The sequence below is a fragment of the Apis mellifera genome, linkage group LG3 (genome assembly GCF_003254395.2).
Source record: "Apis mellifera strain DH4 linkage group LG3, Amel_HAv3.1, whole genome shotgun sequence".
Taxonomy (NCBI): Eukaryota; Metazoa; Arthropoda; class Insecta; order Hymenoptera; family Apidae; genus Apis; species Apis mellifera.
Window position 1 is genome coordinate 13287142 of NC_037640.1, and position 19321 is coordinate 13306462.

Consider the following 19321-nt stretch of genomic DNA (forward strand, 5'->3'; position numbering starts at 1 on the left):
TATTTCATAATTTCAAAATTACCGAAATATGTATAAAATGTATAAATTGTAAATATTTATACTATACTATATTATATTATAATAAAATTGATTCAATTCAAAATGAATTGAACGACAGAATTTGGTCCTAACAATTATTGTATTATTGTACTTATATACAAAATAATTTACATACGTTTCTTTATTTCATAATTAATATTTATATTTTCATTATTTTTAAAAATGATTGAATTTACATGAAATTCGATCTAAAAAAAAAGATTATGATAAAATTTATTTATCACATTGTTTTTTCAAGATTTTAAATCTATTAAAATATTTTATATAATTATATATAAAATATTATATAAAAATATCTTTTACATAAATGAATGTTCATCAATATTATAAAATGTAAAATTTATCAATTTATAAATTATTTGAACAAAATTCTATTAAAATTAAATATCTTATTTACTTTAATTTTGTTTAATTGTTTTATGTTCTAATTTTCATACTTTTTTCCCATTTATTTTATTTAATTTATCACGTGAGATTTTATCAAAAAATAAAAGCCCAGCAGCACGTTCTATACTTTCTGGTGGCACCTGTTATAAGATATCCATTGTCATTAATTGTTTCAAAATATACATATAATAAAAAATATTCATAAATTCTTATAAATTGTTATACAAAAATATTATTGATATTAATTTACTTGAAAATTTGTTAAAGGTGTATTATCATCTATAGGAGTATTTGGCATTACAAATGCTTCCATTTCTAATTTTGAATCGTGTGTTTCACCAACAACTATTTTATAGAAATGAGTAGGTACTGCTACATGATTTGTACCAATAACTTCATATCGAACATATTTTTTTCCATTAGCCTCTATTCTGTAATAATAATATATTTAGAATATTTAATGAATAAATTATATCAAATAATAAGTTTTACTAAACTTACTTTGGCAAATACAAAGGACCTGTGCATACATATACATCCTTATAAATTTTAGTTAAATGTCTAACATATTTTTCTAATCTATTCCAAGAATCCCTATTAAAACCTACACCTACTTGTGGTGAAATATTTGAGAGAAAAAATGTTTCATTTATGTGTTTTTGAGCACATTTATGATTTCCAGCTGCTGCTAAATGTCCACGATCATATCCACTGCCTTTGTAATCATTATTTTCTGCTCTGATTTCAATAAAATTATTAAAATATTAGTATAAAAATATTATATAATTATAAATTATAAATATTTACCTAAAAAAAGGATGTATACTTGGATCTGATTTGAATTCACACTTACTACGTGATATTTCCTGATTAGCTTGTAATTTTTCTTTATTTAAATGTTCAAAAACCCAATGTGCTACTCTATTTCTTCTGTCATAAGAAAGGACAAAATCTTCATAAGACCTAACATGATCTAATCCAGGAAAACCGTATTTCATAATCTATAAAAAAAGGATTAAAAATTATATAATTTACATTATTATATAAATTGCATATTTCTTTTATCTTATATCTATATTACAAATAAATAAATGTAAAAAAAAATATTAATATGATCTCAAACATTAATGTAAGAATAAATGTAAACTTTTGATATTATTTATTCACATTTATCGAGGTTAAATATTTTATACATAACTTACTTCAGATATTCTAGTAGCTGTTGATGATAATTTTGAACCCATTTCTGTATTAAATTCTGTAGGAACTGCTGCCGAAACAGTTCCAAATAAAGGCAAACCAGGCATTTCTTTGATGTTTACATTCGAAAAAATATTTCCACTGTCTCTTATTTCTGTATTCAAATGTCGTTTTTGTTCCGAATACTTTCCCAGATACCAACCACTAAAACCTATAGTTGTTGCAGTACTTAATTTTATAATAATTCGTATTATTGGTTTCATATTTTTAATTAATTATGATCTCTCAATATATTTTTAACAATTATATATATTAAAGTCAAAATTTCGTAACTTGATACATATAATATATTATCTATGCACATGCGCAAATATAAATATATAAAATAAATCTACGTAGGCAATCATGAAAAGTAATTTCATTACTTTTTTAGATAAAGATATAATCTTTAAGATATACTTCCTTTTTTTACAATACATTCTTTCAGAAAAAAGATTAAACAATAAAAAATATAATTAAATTATAAATATAAGTATTAAATAAAAACAATTTTTTATAAAAATCAAAATTTTATATTTGTATTAAATATTAAAATAATTATTATATTTATATTATTCATTTTTACATGTGTTTCTATTTTTTATATTTAACATACACGCACGCGCGCACACACACATTTACATTACACATTGTATTTATACATTGTATATGTTTATCTGCAAGATACATTTATAATAACATAATATAATATATATAATAACATAAATTAAAATTTATATTAATTAGACTAAAACTAATGATTAAAATTCAAATATAAAAATAAATCTTTTTATTCGCTACAATCTTCATCTGAATCTTTGGCTAAAACTATATCATATCCAGGTAATGTTCTTGGATCAAATGTTGTTTGAAAACATTTTTGAAGAATCAAACGAGCTTTTTTGGTTGGTGGAGGAGGCGAATTTGGTATTTCATTTTCTATTGCAATAATATTATCATGATGTGAATTGTCTTGCTTATCAATTTCATCATTTCTAGATTTTCTTTTTGTTATTGTAAACTCAGAATTTATCAACTTCTTTTCACTTATAGATGTTTTATTAAATTTTGTAATTATGTCACAACTATATGAAGAATTATTTTGAAATTTTTCTTGAATATTTTGTTCTATTGGCAAAGTATTTACTTTATTTACATTTTGATTATCTTTTGTTGTTGTTTCTGGTAAATTAAGTTGCTCTTTAGAATTATTTTGTTCTTTTTTTTCCTCCATAAAACATGAATGTGGTTTTCTAAGAGTAATATTTCCTAACATGTTATCAGATTTAATTGATTTATTTTTAATTCTATTAGATTTATTATTATTTTTCTTAGAAACTCGTTTGTTTATTGTTCTTTTTCTCATAAGTTTTTCTTCTTGTTTATTGATTGTTGTTTCCGTTTGACTATCTGCATCAGAATTTAATGTGGACAATACTAAATTTACTTCAAATGATTGATTTTTTAATACAAATATAACAGGTCTAAAAAATATTAATGAACTTTATTAATTTTTACCTTTTACATTATATATTATTAGTTTTTACCTTCCTGCTCCTTCAAAATATATAATAATTGGTATATTTGCAATTTCTGCAAAAGTTAAAATAGATTTAAATTCTTTCATACAAAAGGTAATTGATGTTTCACTACCAATATCATATTGATCAAATTCTCCCTTTCCAAGTGCAACTTGTGTACGTGTTGTATTTGATAAACCTAATAAATTTTTTAATTTTATTCCATAATAAAAATAAATTATTTCTATTATTATATTTAAATTTACCAGAGCTATCATCAACATAATTTCTTAATAAAAGCTTTTGTGTTGAAACTTCAAGTGTTATTTCAATTAAATGTTGATGAAAATTTTGTATTGCATCCCCTAATACTCGTGGCTGAGATGAAAGCTTAATTGAAGCACAGTCTTTATTATATATAGTCTAAAAAATATAGTAAAATATAAATAATATTATAAATAAATATAATATAATATAATATATAATAAATTATAATAAATATAAAATATATAATAAATATAAATAAATTAAAATAAGAAATTTTACTAAAAATTTGTGATACATACTTGTAATATTTCACAGTCTAATATGGGCAATAAATGAGTTTTAGTAATACTATTTTTATATTTTAAAATAAACAAAATTTCAGATGCATTTGGTTCTAATCTAATATGACATGTTTCTACCTGTTTGTCAATTACATTCGAAGCCTTAAATACAGTCATCGCACTCTGTAACATAAAAAAATATTTTGTATGATGTAAAATATAAAATTTGTAATATTATACTATATTATAATAAGAATATAATATCTTATTACCCTCATTGAAATTTTACATTTCAATGCATCATTTTCTTGTAAATCACCATAAACATAATATGAAAAATAACATTGAAAAAACGTAAAATCTGCATATGCAGAATTTGCCATATTAACAGTGCGGAATGATAAAACATTTTCTTGTGGTTCTATGTACATTTCTTCTCCAATTTTTGATAATGCATGTATAGCTTTTGCTAAAACTAATGTATATTTATGTTTAATTGTTAATATATTTATTTTATTTTTAATATTGTTTAAATAAAAAATCAATAAAAAACATAACCTAAACGAAGTAACGTACTTTTTACATTTGCTCCTGGTATAACACACTTCATGTTGAATTTTTTTTCATTAAAATATTTCTTATAGATTATACATCAAATAAGTTTAAATTTAATGATTATTTAGAAAAAAATAACAAAAGGAATTCATAATATTATATGTAATTTAAGATACAATACATTAAACAACTTCATTTGTTCAATTAATCATAATTTTAAAATTTGTTTATTTATATAAAATTTAAATAATTATTATAAATAAATAATAAACATAAATTCACATACATTTCACAAAATTTATATAAATTGTAACGAAATATATACTATGAATAAGAATATATAGTTCATATTTTAGCGCATTGTAAGAATAATCGACGATTAACATAATCTCGAATCTCGAAAATCGAAAGTTTATCTGTCAAATATACTTTCAATTCCAATAGTTTGTTTGAGAAGTTTATGAATCTTATTGTTAACAAATGCGATAAAGTAAATATTAACGTTAAGAAAAATAAGAATTTCATAAATATATATTATTATATCCGTCATGGTAAGTAAATAAAATAGAATATTATTGATTAAAATTAACTATTTAATTGTAAGTATAAATTTCTTGAATTTTTAATCTAACCTCAAGATTAAATAATTTTTTAATTAAATATCTTTTATTATTAATTTTTATTATTATTAGTTATTTTTAGTATTGATAAATTTAAAATATATATCAATATTCAATTGTAACATTTATTTGTAAATTTTTTATTATATTTATTAAAGATTTAATATTTATAGCTTGTTTTAGTATTGGGAGATTTACACATTCCACACAGATGTAGTAGTCTTCCAAGTAAATTTAAGAAATTATTGGTACCTGGTAGAATACAACATATTCTATGTACAGGTAATCTTTGTACAAAAGAATCATACGATTATTTGAAAACATTAGCCAGTGATGTACATGTTGTTAGAGGAGATTTTGATGAGGTATATATCTTATTTAATGCTATTAAATATTTTGATAATTTTTTAATATTAAATTTTAATATTACATTAATTTTTTTATTTATAGAATTTAAATTATCCAGAACAAAAAGTTGTCACTGTTGGTCAATTTAGAATAGGTTTATCACATGGACATCAAGTAGTACCCTGGGGTGATCCAGAATCATTAGCTTTAATTCAAAGACAATTAGATGTTGATATTTTGATATCAGGTCACACACATAAATTTGAAGCATATGAACATGAAAACAAATTTTATATTAATCCTGGTTCAGCAACCGGAGCATATAATCCTCTTGACACGTAAGATCGATGATATAAAGAAAATTTTAAATATTATTCATATATGTATAAATATTGATATACATATTATATTTATATGTTATATTATATTATATTATATTTATATATTTATATATTATATTTATAGATCAGTTATCCCTTCTTTTGTTCTTATGGATATTCAAAGTTCGACAGTTGTAACTTATGTTTATCAACTTGTTGGTGATGAAGTAAAAGTTGAAAGAATAGAATACAAGAAAAATTAAAATATATATAAAATCTTAAAATATAAGATATATATTATGATGAGATTTCTTTATTTATAATAATGAAATTCAACATTATATAAAATTTATACATATAAAATATTAACTTTATATACATTAACATTTAAGCATTTATGAAAAATAAGTGTAATTGTATAATACACTTGATGTAAATAAACATATTATATATAAATTATCACATATTTTATTTAATAATTAATATTGATTGTAATGATAATTGCATTCTTTTTTATAATATTTGTTTTACAAAAAAATAATATTTGCGTATTAATCAATTAGATCGTTTCATGTTTTTCGTCACGTTTCATCGTTCAAATTTATGTATATTCAAATCTATGTATTTATATATATACATATAAATTTGATTTATTTTGATGATTCATCTTTTTGTATATATTTATATTTGATTTTTATATTCTCTTTTTGTTTTACAATTTTATTTGTTTTTAAATCTAATCAAACGTAAAATTTCTTCACATTATGATACATTGATAATTTTAAACATGGGCGTAGAAAATAAAGAAAAATAAAGCATATTTTTATATTTTTATTACTATAAATAAATCTGAATAGTCTTATTAATATATATTACTTAATAAAATATTCTTCATTATATAAACTATTATATAAAAACTATACTTTTAATTTTAAAATTATTAAATATTAATTTTGATACATATGTATTAATGTTTATTTATTTATTTATTAATTTTCATTTATTTATATTAAAGCATAAAATACAAATTTTATATAAATAATATATTTTATTGTAAAATATATATTTCTAATTATAAAATTATTTTTATTTAAAAATAAAATTATATATATAAAATTATTATTCAAAAATTAAATTTATTTGAATTCGATTTTTTATTGAAATAAACTCAAAAATATTATAGTTACATTTTATAAAAAAATATAAATTATGTATTAATAATGCAATTAATGTTAATAGTAGCAAATTATTAATGTTTAAATTTAAATACAACATTTTTTGATATTTATCAAATTTAAAAAATTTTTTTTTTCAATTTTATCGATGTCACGCTTATGATTTTATCTCTGTAAAGAAGGGGACGTGCATCGAGGCTCGTAATCAAGGAATAGAAAGAAAAAGGAGGACAGATGAACACTACTGCGCATGCGCAAAGAACAAAGAGGAGAATTTGAGACCTACCGACCCATCAAAAAGGGCCCATTATTCTTTTTCTTCACAATTGATTCTCAAACGGTTTTAGGTTGATGTTGTTATTTTTGTTGCATAAAGAAAATTTATAATTTAAGTTAAAATGACAACAATATTATTACAAACTGGTTTAAGATTTATAATTTCTAATAAGTGTTTTGAAAAAATGGCTCTTTTATATTGTAAAATACCACAAAAACAAAATACCATTCAATCATATTGTAAACAGGTAATTTATTTTTTATATTATATAAAATAAAATCTAATATATAATAAATCTCTAATTAATTATTATAATTAAAAAAATATTTGTATTAATAATAAATTTAAATTATTAAAATAAAAAATATTATTTAAGATTTGTATTTATTTTGATTTATGAATTATGAATACGGAAAGTATTCTTATGTACAAATAACTGAAACTATCCTAATCTTTTAGATAAGTTTCAGGCAATTGTTTGCTTTTTTCTTTTTTTTATTTTTTAAGATTTTTATAGAAACCAAAGTTTAAAATTTATTATCTCTTCTTATATTCTTTCAAATACAAAATATAAATGTATATAAATATAAATATCTTTTATATATATAAATATAAAGAAAAAAAAAAAAATAAAACAAAAAAGAATATAAGAAACATATATTATTCTATTTTAATTATTAATGTCTATATCTATAAAAAAATATCGATCTTTGAAAAATTTTATAACTTTATCAAAATTGTTCATTTACAAAATTAAATATTTTTTTAATTCATTGTAATTTTATATAAATTTTATATATTTATTATTTTATATATAATTGTAATTTTATATAAATGAATTTAATATTTTGTTAAAAAAATCAAGAAATAAATTTATCTATTATTAATCTATCATTAATTTTACATTGCATTGAACATATTAAATTACATATAATATATTCCAATTATATTTACGATTCTAATATGTGCTGCAATGTAATATTATGATATAATTTCGATTAAAATTTTCATAAAAATAAATATATATTTTCTTTATATTTATTTTAATTATTTTATTTTTAGTATTATAAATATGTCCCGGAAACGTATAATACAAAAAATGTGCATCAAATAAGTACTTCAATCTCTTTAAATGAACAAATAATTGATAACGATTCAGACAATGAACAAGAAAAGGTAAAACATTTTTTTTTTATTACTTAATATATTTTAACATTTATTTATTTTTAATAAATCATAAAAATGTTATATTTTTTAAAAATTATTTGTCGTTTATTTTTTTTGATATTTAATTATCGTATAAATATAATTAATTTAAAAAATTTCGAAATAAATTTATATTCAATTAATACGTTTTAATTAATATATTTTTTATGTATAAATCTATTTTTTTCTCTTTTGATCATTAAATCAATAATTATTATTTTTTTTAATTTTTATTTATTAGGGACAATCAATTTTTTGGAGAAGAAAAATGCGAACATTACATAGTCATTTGGATGTTAATAAAGATGGTATTATTAGTTATGATGATTTTATGTTGTTTAGAAAAAGATTTTGTGATTTAGGACACTTGACTTTAGAAGCTAAAGTTGAATTCAAAAAAGTATTAAATGTAAGTCAACCTTATATATATATATATTTTATGCATGAAAATAGAATATCAATTCTATTATATATATGAATATTATGTATAGGAAATGTGGGAAGAACAATGGGGAGAAATTAGTCCATATAATCTTATTTGTGTTGAAAAATATCTAGAAAAAATGCAACATGTTCTTAATGATTCATCATTGAAAAAAAAATGTCATCATTTTTTGCCATTTTTATTCAAAGTATGTTTTCAAAAATATATTTTTATATAAAATAATAATATTAAAAAATATTTTAAATATATTATTTAAAAAAAATTGCAGGCAGTAGATAAAGACCATAATGGCGAAATTTCTATACAAGAATATAAATTATTTTTCCAATGTTTAGGACTTACACATGATGTAAGTAAGATTATATATTTTTGTATAATAATTAATATAAAAAAAATAAAAATAAATATTTATATTATTTATAGGATGCAATTATCTCCTTTAGTCATATTGATATTAATGATGATGGTAAAATCAGCTCCAAAGAATTTATAATATTGGGTCGTGAATTTTTCTTAACAGAGGATCCTACAAAACCCAGTAAATATTTCTGGGGTCCATTGATAGATTAAATTTCTTATTGCAAGCCTATAATTTGTGATAAATATTATATATTAATTATTTTTATAATATAAAACTTTTTAATCTCATATCTAAAATTGTTAAGTTAAATATGGATTTATATGAAATAGATTAAAATATAAATTATCCTATGATATAAATTAAAAATATGAATTTAAAAATTAAAAATTTATATACATATATTAAACATATATTGAATAAGAAAATAATATATATTAAATAAAAATTCTTATAAGTAATATAATGATTGAAGAACTTATATAAAATTGTTTGTTAAAAAGTACAACAGTTTAATTACAAATATAAATACTCACTTTTACAAATACATGTAATTGTATGAAAATAAATAAATCACTAATTATTTAATTATTTTGACTTTCTAAGAGAAAAACCTTCACCAGTGAATGCTTTAAATTCATCTTGATCTTTTGCCTATAAGAATATATATTGTATAATAAAAATTATTAAAAAATATTATTAAAAAAATTTTCAATATACCTCTTTATTATTTACAGGCTTAATAATACGCAAGAATGTAAGTGTTCCTATTTTGTAATCATAATCCGGTATTCCTCTAACATAAGCTGGTTTATTTGTAGTTACTTCTGGTTTTGCAAAATCTCTACGTTTTTTGCCATCCAATCTATTACCTTCTCCTTTGAATGGTACAAAACCAGATGGGGCTGGCATTAAATCTGCAGGATCTACTACATTTTCATCCTTCTTAGTTTCTTTTTCTACATATCCCAGTGGAGGAGCAAATTCAACATTCATATCACATTCTATGATAGTAACTGCTGGGCCAGGTCTTGTTTCCAAAACACACATTTCATATATTCTTTGATTATATTTTATGGCAATAATATCACCTGTTGTGAGACAAGCAAAATTTCTTAATCCATTTTCTAAAACAGCTTTAGGATTTGTAATATCTAGAAAATCTTCAGATTGAGGTTGAAAACGTGAAAATGTTGCAACAGGTAAATTTACACTTTCAACATTTATTAGATCTCCTTCTTGTAATAAAAGATTATACATCATCTGTAATCACATTGTTATAAAAGCATATTGAATTATATTATATATATATCTACAATTAATAATAAAATACTTAAAATTGAAACTTACCCAACAAGGTAAATAAACTCTTCCTTCATCTGCAACAAATTCTAAAACACCACAATGAGTAATTCTATTCGTTTTTTCATTACTTAATTTAAATAGCATAGGAAATCTAATGTTTAATCTTGTAAGATGTTCTAAAGCTGAAGGTGGCATGATTACTAAAAACAATAATTTATAATCTTTTACTTATTATTTGTGCATAAATTATAATAAATTTTATGGGTATATGTACTTTTTCCTCCACGTTCTACATCTCGTCGATATGTACCCGGTAACATTGATACAGAAAAACATCTATAATGATTGTTGAAAGGTCTTACAATCTCCGGAAACATGTTAAATCCAAACTGAAAATGAAAAGTCATTTTAGTCAACACAACTTAACCTTGCTTTATTAGAGAGTTTATTGAATAAAAAATATTTGATCATTATTTTTCATTTCATTATATAGTTTTTTTTACCATATTTATATATTTGTTATAACACTCTTCCGAAGTTCTATAAATGATAGAATTTTTTTAAAAATTTGTTAATTTTTAGTATAACTTATAACTATGACATATGCTATACACAAAACAGACGATTTATTGTATACACATGTATATATCAGATGATTCGAAATGCACCTAGCGGATTTTTTTATACCTTTGTTATATTTAAATTATTTTGATTAGTACAATAGTTAAACAAATATAATTGAATTTAACAAAAATTAACATGATTATTAAATTATTATAAGATAATCTTTAAAAGGAGTTTTTATTGTAAAAGTAATAATTTGTAAAAATTTTTATTATAAAACTTAATATATTTTACAAAAATTTTTATTTTTATGATTAATAAGTAATATCTATATTAATTTAAATTAATTAATTATATTATATTAAAAATTGTATTGAATTATTGAACATATAAAATAATGCATTAAAATTATATTAAAAAAATAAATTAATATTATAAACTCTTTTATTATTGAATATATAACAGAATAGAATAATAATAATATAATTTATGAGAATTATAAAGGATCATCTCAATAAATAATCATATTGATAAAGAAATAACATAAAATTTATATTATATTAATGCATCATTACAATAGTACTGCCTGCAGTGTTTTTTTTTTATAAAAATAACGTGCAAAATTAAATGCATTTGATATAAAGTACATATTTATATATATTATTTTATTTATATATATAATTATTATTATTATAATTAATTATTTATATATATATAATATATATATTTATTATAATATCATATAATATTATAAAAAATATATATAATTATTTATATATATTTATATATATATATATAATATAATAATTAATATAATTTATATTAGAAAAAATATTATTTATCTAATTAAAGGAATTTGATGAAATGTAGAAATATTTAATTATTTTGTAACATTATGCATAGCTTCTGCAACATATTCTACATTTTTTGTTGTTACTCCTGCCACAGATATTCTACCATCCTTTGTCAAATAAATGCTATAGTCTCTTATAAGTTTTTCTGCCTATAAAATAAATAATACAAACAAATAAAAGTAAATTATTAATAACAATATACATTATAATAAAAATAAACAATATTGAATATAATACCTCAGAACTTTTAAGACCAGTAAAACAAAACATTCCAATTTGATTTGTAATATGTGACCAATCACGAGTACTACCACATTTTCTAAGATTATCAGTCAATGTTTGACGCATAGAAATAATACGGTCAGCCATTGTTTTTACATCAATAAGCCATTGTTTTCTTAAATCAGAATCTTCTAAGATTTCATTAACAATTCTAGCACCATTAATTGGTGGATTGGAGTATGCTGGTCTAATTATAATTTTCAATTGTGAAAGTACACGATCTGCTTCTTCTTTGTTGGATGTAATTATTGATAATGCTCCTACACGTTCACCTATAAAAATTTATAACTCAAAAATCTTTCAAAAAAGATTATAATAAAATTATATTTAATATGTTTACCATATAAACCCATATTTTTTGCATATGATTGGGCTAACATAATATCAATTCCATTTTTCACAAAGTATCTAACAGCAAAAGCATCATTCTCTAGGCTGCCTAGAATTTGTATCAAAATATTTTAAAATAAAAATTTTCGTATATCATTAAAAATTAAATTATTTAATTTTTTCATTATTCTACCTGAAGCAAACCCTTGATATGCCATATCAAAAAAGGGAAAGAGATTTCTCCTCTTTACTGTTTCAGCCAATTCTTTCCATTGATCTTGATTAGGATCAACACCAGTGGGATTATGAGCACAAGCATGAAAAAGAACAATAGATTTTCCTGGTATTTTCTGTAAAATATAATATTATAAATAGAATTTGTAAATATATTATCATTTATAATATTTCATCATTTATAATTTGTAAATATTATTTATCATTTATAATATTTATACATTACTAACAGATAAATCTTCTAAAGCACCATTGAAATCTAATCCACATGTTTTTGGATCATAATAACGATAAAATTTCATTGGAAGCCCAGCAAGTCTAAATATTTGACTATGATTTCCCCAAGTAGGTTTTGGCACATATATTTCTTTATTACTAGAAAAGAATTGCGATAGAAAAAGTGATCCAATATAAAGTGAACCTGTACCAGAAACTCCTTGAACAGTAGCATTCTACAAAATATAAATTGTAAATTATAAACTAATTTTATATTAAAAATTATAAAATAAAATTATAAAATTATAAAATGTAAAAATTATATTTAAAAAAAATTAAATATGTGTTAATATATAATATATAATGATTACATATCTAAATAATATTTAATATTTTAAAAATATTAAAATATTATTTAATCATTTTTTATTTTAAATTATTCCTCATATATTAAAATTACAATCATATTGAATATATTTATAATTGCATCTATAAATATATTTTTATATTTTTAAAATGAATATTGTATTTTATTAATGATTGTTACATACAATAGATTTTTATTGTTTTCATGATCAATTTCAAATATGTAAATAGACAAAAATTTAAAATCTTAAAATTATTTTCAAGATTATCTTGAAAGGATTTCTTATGATCATCAAATACATATATAAGAATATATATAAATTTTTTAAAATAATTTTTTAGAATCAAATTCAATAAAAAATTATTTTTGATTTTCTTTTATTAATTAATTTTTCACTTTAATTTTTAAATTTTATTTTTCTTATATATTATGATAAAAAAAAATAAATCTTTTATTATATTAAAATAAAAAAAAACATAATACATATATTATATCTATATATATTATATATTTACAAATTTTAAATTAAAATATTTTTAAAAATAATATATGTAATAATTTTAAAAATTTGTTATGTATATTTGTTATAATTTTCAAAATTGTTTATATTTTATATTATATTATTATTATATGTTATGTTATTATTTTTATATAAAACGATAAATTTGTAATGTGAATTTTTGAAAATATAAATAGTAAAATTTTTAAAAATTATAAATTATGTATTAATAAATAAAAATTAATAATTGAACATTAATCATTAAAAATATTAAAAAAAATATTAAACATCTAATATTAATCAAATATATATTAGATTATCAATTTTTCTTATAATTCAATATAAGATATTTATTATACCATATATTTCTGAAAATTAATAAATACAGATATATAATATATATAAGTATATATATGTATATGTATTTTTTTTTTTTATTTTTTATTTATACTTTATATCTAAGAAAATAAACTTCAATTTATCTACATCTCATATTTCTAAAAAAATATATTTTATATATAATACATACTAAACCATTTTTAACAACATCACTGTTATCACCAAGTGCCAATTTAATACTTTGTTTACAAAAATCTGAACTTCCTGCAATTGGTGCATATTCTTTATCCATATTTTTAGTTTTAATTTTTTCTTCTGCCTATTAAACATTTAAATTTATAAAATTAAAAAAAAATTATGTAGTTTTTAAACATATTTTAACTACTTTTAAATATATATACCTTTCGTACACTTGGTAAAACAAATGGTTTACCATTATCATCTCGATAAGCACCAACTCCTAAATTAACTTTATTTGGATTTTGATCTTTTTTGTATGCTTCTGTAAGACCTAAAATTGCATCTGGTGGGCCCATTTTTACATGAGGCCACCATGTACTATAATATATAAAATAATTTAATATTAATTTAATATATGTTAAAATTTTATATAAAATAATTAATATCATGATATTAATAAAATATTATTTTTAACATTTCATGCTAATTTTTATCAAAATTCAATATCAATTTCAAAAAAATATATTTATAATAATTTATATTTGTATTTAAGTTCATAATTATTAATTTTTTAGAATTAAAATCACATTCAAATTTTTATCTTTATTGATTCATCAAAATGAATATTTTCCAAAAGCTGTTCATAATTTGATAATGATTTTATATTTTTTTAGCCAATTCGTTCAATTTCATGTATTTATGTTATTTAAAATTTAAAAAAAATAAAAACAAAGAACAAATTTAATTTCGCATCTAAATTCACGAAGTATTAATAATTTTAATTTATTATATTCTATAATTCAAAGATAAGTTATTTAAAAAAAAATAAGGTTACTCAATTGTGAGATCTTACCCCATTGATCTAATGCCATATAAAGCAACTTTGTTCTTGTTAAATAAATTATAACTGAATGCAAATTTAATCTTATTTTGAGCCATTTTATTAATAATATAATAAAATGTCAATCCATTCACTTATCGCTTTCAATTCAATGAATTGAACGTATTAACTACTACCGTATAGAACATACGAACACTTGTTCTATAAGGTGTTTAATAGATTTGAAATTACAAAATTTGAAAATGAAAAGAAAATATTACATAAAAATAAATGATAAATATTTTATAAAAGATTAAAATCACAAAAATAAAATGATAGATAATACATATTTTTATATTAATATAATTTATAATATTTTAATTATTTTAATTATTTTCTTAGTAATTTAATTGATACAATTAAATTTGTTGAATTTAAATTCTCATTTATCGAATGAACATAATAATTCAATTTATAATATGTATATATATCTTTTTGAATTTCATTTTCAATAAATTTCATTTTTATTAATTTTTATAATAATAAGATTATTATTATTATTATTATATAAATTAGAGATTTAACAATCATTTAAGAATTTGATTTGTATAAGTTGGTGCCCATGGAATACTGAAGCATTTTGCTAGAATGCGTAAAAATTCAAAATAAGTAATTTATAAGATATGAAATCGAGTATTTATATATTAAATGAATCGATTATTCATTTTTTTTTCGCAAAGTCTATCTTTTTAGGATCTCTCTAGATTTTCATTAATCAGATTTCGTTTCATTGATCGATGATTTTTTTCTGATAGCATTATAATAAAAATACACATTTCTATTTTATTTATATAAATCACATAAATAATTTTAATTTTTAATTTTTTAAATAAAAATTTTTTTAGAACTTAAAAGTATTGAAGAAATATTATTAGATATTTACAACTAAATTTTATAACAACAACAACAATAACAACAACAACAACAACAACAACAATAATAATAATATAAAGAATATAAACAAATTTTTAATTTTGAAGAATGAAAGCAAAACAAATATAAAAATATATCAGAATATGTATTAAATATATGTTATCCTGTTTCATTACATATTTTCGCGCTTATATATTTGAAAAGCAACTTCATATTATTGACGTTACTTATTCTATGAAGTTTTCAAATAATGCAACGTCAATGTGTATATTAATCAATGTATATTTCTATCTTTCAATCTATTTCTATGTAAAAAGAATAAAATTTATATTTATTTAAACAACTTATCAGCTAAAATAAACAAAAGTAAATACACATAATCATTATATTTCTGTGATATAATTAAGAAGAAAAATAATTAACTGTGTTATTAATGTATTATTTTCTTGATAGAATTATTAATAAATATTCATAACAAATTGAGTTATATTAACCAATGATGACTTGAATTTATAAATTCATAATTATATAAATTCATATATGAAAAGTAGGTATAGTTTTATTTTAATTTTTTTGCTATTAATTCACAGAATATATATAAATATATATATATATATATATATATATATATATATATATATATATATATTATATTTTTAGGAAAAAAAAATATATATTTATAATTTATATTTTAATAGTTTAGTTATATGGAAAAAATTATTTACCAACGAAATTATTTGATGAGAAATGCAAATGCAAATATCTTTAGGATTAATTCAAGATGAAAAAACAAATTCATTTTGGTCAAGGTAATTATTTTGTATTAAAATATTACAAAAATAATTTGTAAAAATTTTTTTTATCTTTTTTATTAGATTATTTTTTTAAGTTAATGATATCTAATAACATATGTTAGCATATAAAATCATAAAACAATTTTTTTTTAGGAAGGAAAGACAAAAATGGTTTTTATCATTATTATGTGGTACTTGTCTTATATATGCTACAAGAACATCTGTTCCTTTATTAATGCCAATAATAAGTATGGAAAAACAATGGTCCAAACCAGATTCTGGAATAATATTATCTAGTTTTTTTTGGGGTTATACATTAACACAAGTTGCTAGTGGTTATATTAGTGATAAAATTGGAGGACAGAAAGTTTTATTAATTTCTGCTCTTGGATGGTCTATGACAACATTTTTTATGCCAGAAGTTATAGATTTTTTTTCAAAAAATGATAATTCTGTATTATTAGTAGCAACAATAAGAACGATAAATGGTGCATTTCAAGGTATTCGAAATTAATAAATTCAATAAGAAAAATGTAAAAAATGATTTGTTTTTTATATATCATATGTTACAGGAATGCATTTTCCTAGTATGATTAGTTTAATAAGTCAACGATTACATGAAACGGAAAGAGCTTCATTTTTTAGTTTATTAACATCAGGATCTGCTCTTGGCACATTACTCACTGGATCTCTAGGTTCTTACTTATTAGAAAATTATAATTGGATAATAGTTTTTCAAACATTAGGTAAATAAATATTATAATTATAATTTAATTATATTAACTATATGTTATAATTTACATTAATATTAATATTTTCTTTAATTGATTCATTCATTTTTAATTTAATAAATATAATATGATATATATTTTACCAATATTTCCTATATGTTTACATATATATGTTAGGAGAAGATATTAATTGAATAAAAAAATATATTAAATTAATAAATAAATTTTTTACACTTATGTTATACTTGTTTGTAAAAATATATTATTTCTAATTTATAATTTTAAAAAATCAAATTATAGAATAATATATACATTTATTGATAAATATAAATCATATAATAAATTAAATTACATATATTTCTACTAAAAAATTTATTGTTTTAGGAGGTTTAAGCTTGGCATGGACATTATTATTAAGTTATCATACTCTACCCTTTAAGGAAAAAGCAGCTTCTACTAAGTCACCTACTACCTACACTTTGCCTTGGTTGAAGCTTTTAAAAAAGCCTCCATTCTGGTAATCATTGTGCATGGGATCAATTTGAATTCAATTATCATAAGTCACACAATTTCTGACACAAATCTTAATATAAAAAGTATATATAAAGTTATATGGATACTTATATAAATATTGTAATTACAAATTTATAGATATATAAATTTTACATATTAATTTCATTATTTTTAGGTCATGTGTAATAGGTCATGCTTGCCAAAATAATTGTTTTTTTGTATTATTATCTTGGATGCCAATGTATTTTCATGATACATTTCCAGAAGTAAAGGTAGTTAATTATTAATAAATATTTTTCTTATATTGTTTAAATATATCATTTGTTTAGAATTTTTATTTATTGTTTTATATATATTTAGGGTTGGGTTGTAAATATGGTACCATGGCTATCTATGTTACCTTGTACATTTTTGGGTAAAGCCCTTTCTGAGAAAATAATAAGAGCAGGGTATTCTGTTACAGCAACACGTAAAATAATTGAAACAATATGTTTTCTAATTGAAGTCATAAGTTTATTATTTTTAGGTATGGAAATAATATTCCGTAAAAAATTATATAATAGAATTAAATTTAAAATTATTTCAGCAAAAGTGGAAACTTTTCAAAGTGCAATAATTTGTCTTGCATTTATAATTGGTGGTTCAGGTTTTCATAATAATGCAATTGCAGTAAACCCATCAGATCTTGCACCAAAACATTCTGGAAGTGTATTTGGATTAATGAATACTGTTGGTGCCATACCTGGTATATACATATAATTATAAATTAATATATATATTTTTTATCGTTACCAATAAAAATAATAATATAAAATATTTCCAGGATTTCTTGGAGTATACTTTTCTGGACATATATTACATGTAACACACAGCTGGTCTGTCGTATTTATATTTATAGCTATAATAGATGTATTAGGATGTATAGTATATTTATTATTTGGGTCTGGACAAGCAATTATATGAAATATTATTAAATTTGTTATTCTTTTAATTTATTATAAATAAATCTTGTCCTTGAAAGTAACTTTAAAAAGTTGCATAAATGATTTTTAGGTATAGACAAATAAAATATTAATAAAATCAATTGTATTTTGTGTATATTAATGTTGTGCATATGAGAATAATAAAAAATATTTTAATAATAAAAAATATTTACCTTATACTTCAGTTAATTAATAGATAATAGATTTTTACTTAATTTTAATATTGTTTTGTTTTAATTTTGATTATTTTTCGTATATATTCAATAAATTTCAATTATAAAAATTAAAAAAAAATAAATATTAATTACTCGAATTTGAA

At 19.6% G+C, this 19321-nt stretch overlaps 7 protein-coding genes and 1 long non-coding RNA gene across 11 annotated transcripts; 3 read left to right on the forward strand and 5 right to left on the reverse strand.

Annotated features, from left to right (window-relative positions):
- Positions 1-428: 428 nt before the first annotated feature.
- On the reverse strand, positions 429-1974 carry LOC551715 (endonuclease G, mitochondrial). Its single transcript, XM_026439375.1, has 5 exons — positions 1650-1974; positions 1255-1448; positions 949-1185; positions 698-878; positions 429-587 (listed from the first exon to the last, which is right to left on the reverse strand). Exons 1-5 carry the CDS (start codon positions 1908-1910, stop codon positions 492-494), a joined length of 969 nt encoding a protein of 322 aa, XP_026295160.1. The 5' UTR covers positions 1911-1974; the 3' UTR covers positions 429-491.
- Positions 1975-2461: 487 nt separating this feature from the next.
- LOC100576872 (cell cycle checkpoint control protein RAD9A) lies at positions 2462-4542 on the reverse strand. The gene is made up of 6 exons (XM_003251397.4): positions 4331-4542; positions 4027-4229; positions 3773-3937; positions 3473-3629; positions 3234-3405; positions 2462-3170 (listed from the first exon to the last, which is right to left on the reverse strand). The coding sequence occupies exons 1-6, from the start codon at positions 4362-4364 to the stop codon at positions 2477-2479; spliced, it is 1425 nt and encodes a 474-aa protein (XP_003251445.2). The 5' UTR covers positions 4365-4542; the 3' UTR covers positions 2462-2476.
- Positions 4543-4709: 167 nt separating this feature from the next.
- On the forward strand, positions 4710-6053 carry LOC725700 (vacuolar protein sorting-associated protein 29). The gene is made up of 4 exons (XM_006569853.3): positions 4710-4860; positions 5103-5294; positions 5380-5615; positions 5743-6053. The coding sequence occupies exons 1-4, from the start codon at positions 4858-4860 to the stop codon at positions 5858-5860; spliced, it is 549 nt and encodes a 182-aa protein (XP_006569916.1). The 5' UTR covers positions 4710-4857; the 3' UTR covers positions 5861-6053.
- An 814-nt stretch (positions 6054-6867) lies between these two features.
- On the forward strand, positions 6868-9286 carry LOC412869 (sarcoplasmic calcium-binding protein). Its single transcript, XM_396321.6, has 6 exons — positions 6868-7296; positions 8112-8225; positions 8497-8664; positions 8747-8887; positions 8969-9049; positions 9124-9286. Exons 1-6 carry the CDS (start codon positions 7171-7173, stop codon positions 9268-9270), a joined length of 777 nt encoding a protein of 258 aa, XP_396321.3. The 5' UTR covers positions 6868-7170; the 3' UTR covers positions 9271-9286.
- Positions 9157-11022, reverse strand: LOC412868 (ubiquitin recognition factor in ER-associated degradation protein 1). Of its 3 annotated transcripts, none has more exons than XR_411640.3 (5): positions 10638-10785; positions 10409-10563; positions 9779-10321; positions 9595-9712; positions 9157-9286 (listed from the first exon to the last, which is right to left on the reverse strand). XR_411640.3 is itself a non-coding variant. In XM_006569854.3 (5 exons), exons 1-5 carry the CDS (start codon positions 10867-10869, stop codon positions 9647-9649), a joined length of 882 nt encoding a protein of 293 aa, XP_006569917.1. In that variant the 5' UTR covers positions 10870-11022; the 3' UTR covers positions 9547-9646. The 3 variants fall into 3 exon arrangements, 2 of the variants coding, with proteins under 2 accessions (XP_006569917.1, XP_396320.3); XM_006569854.3 differs by lacking the exon at positions 9157-9286 and adding an exon at positions 10867-11022 and having other exon boundaries at positions 9547-9712; positions 10638-10752; XM_396320.4 differs by lacking the exon at positions 9157-9286 and having other exon boundaries at positions 9547-9712.
- Positions 11023-11454: 432 nt separating this feature from the next.
- LOC412675 (aspartate aminotransferase, mitochondrial) lies at positions 11455-15296 on the reverse strand. Its single transcript, XM_396131.7, has 8 exons — positions 15082-15296; positions 14450-14606; positions 14239-14367; positions 12858-13079; positions 12587-12743; positions 12404-12502; positions 12019-12335; positions 11455-11930 (listed from the first exon to the last, which is right to left on the reverse strand). The coding sequence occupies exons 1-8, from the start codon at positions 15165-15167 to the stop codon at positions 11808-11810; spliced, it is 1290 nt and encodes a 429-aa protein (XP_396131.3). The 5' UTR covers positions 15168-15296; the 3' UTR covers positions 11455-11807.
- Positions 15297-16417: 1121 nt separating this feature from the next.
- On the forward strand, positions 16418-19108 carry LOC412620 (solute carrier family 17 member 9). 2 transcript variants are annotated; one of them, XM_396075.6, is made up of 9 exons: positions 16423-16528; positions 16680-16790; positions 16929-17275; positions 17348-17521; positions 17891-18023; positions 18195-18291; positions 18380-18545; positions 18606-18764; positions 18843-19108. In XM_396075.6, exons 2-9 carry the CDS (start codon positions 16729-16731, stop codon positions 18980-18982), a joined length of 1278 nt encoding a protein of 425 aa, XP_396075.2. In that variant the 5' UTR covers positions 16423-16528; positions 16680-16728; the 3' UTR covers positions 18983-19108. The 2 variants fall into 2 exon arrangements, with proteins under 2 accessions (XP_006569918.1, XP_396075.2); XM_006569855.3 differs by having other exon boundaries at positions 16418-16528; positions 18380-18764.
- LOC102654231 lies at positions 18604-19228 on the reverse strand. The gene is made up of 3 exons (XR_411641.3): positions 19176-19228; positions 18812-18917; positions 18604-18719 (listed from the first exon to the last, which is right to left on the reverse strand). It is a non-coding gene; the product is annotated as an uncharacterized LOC102654231 (long non-coding RNA).
- Positions 19229-19321: the final 93 nt, after the last annotated feature.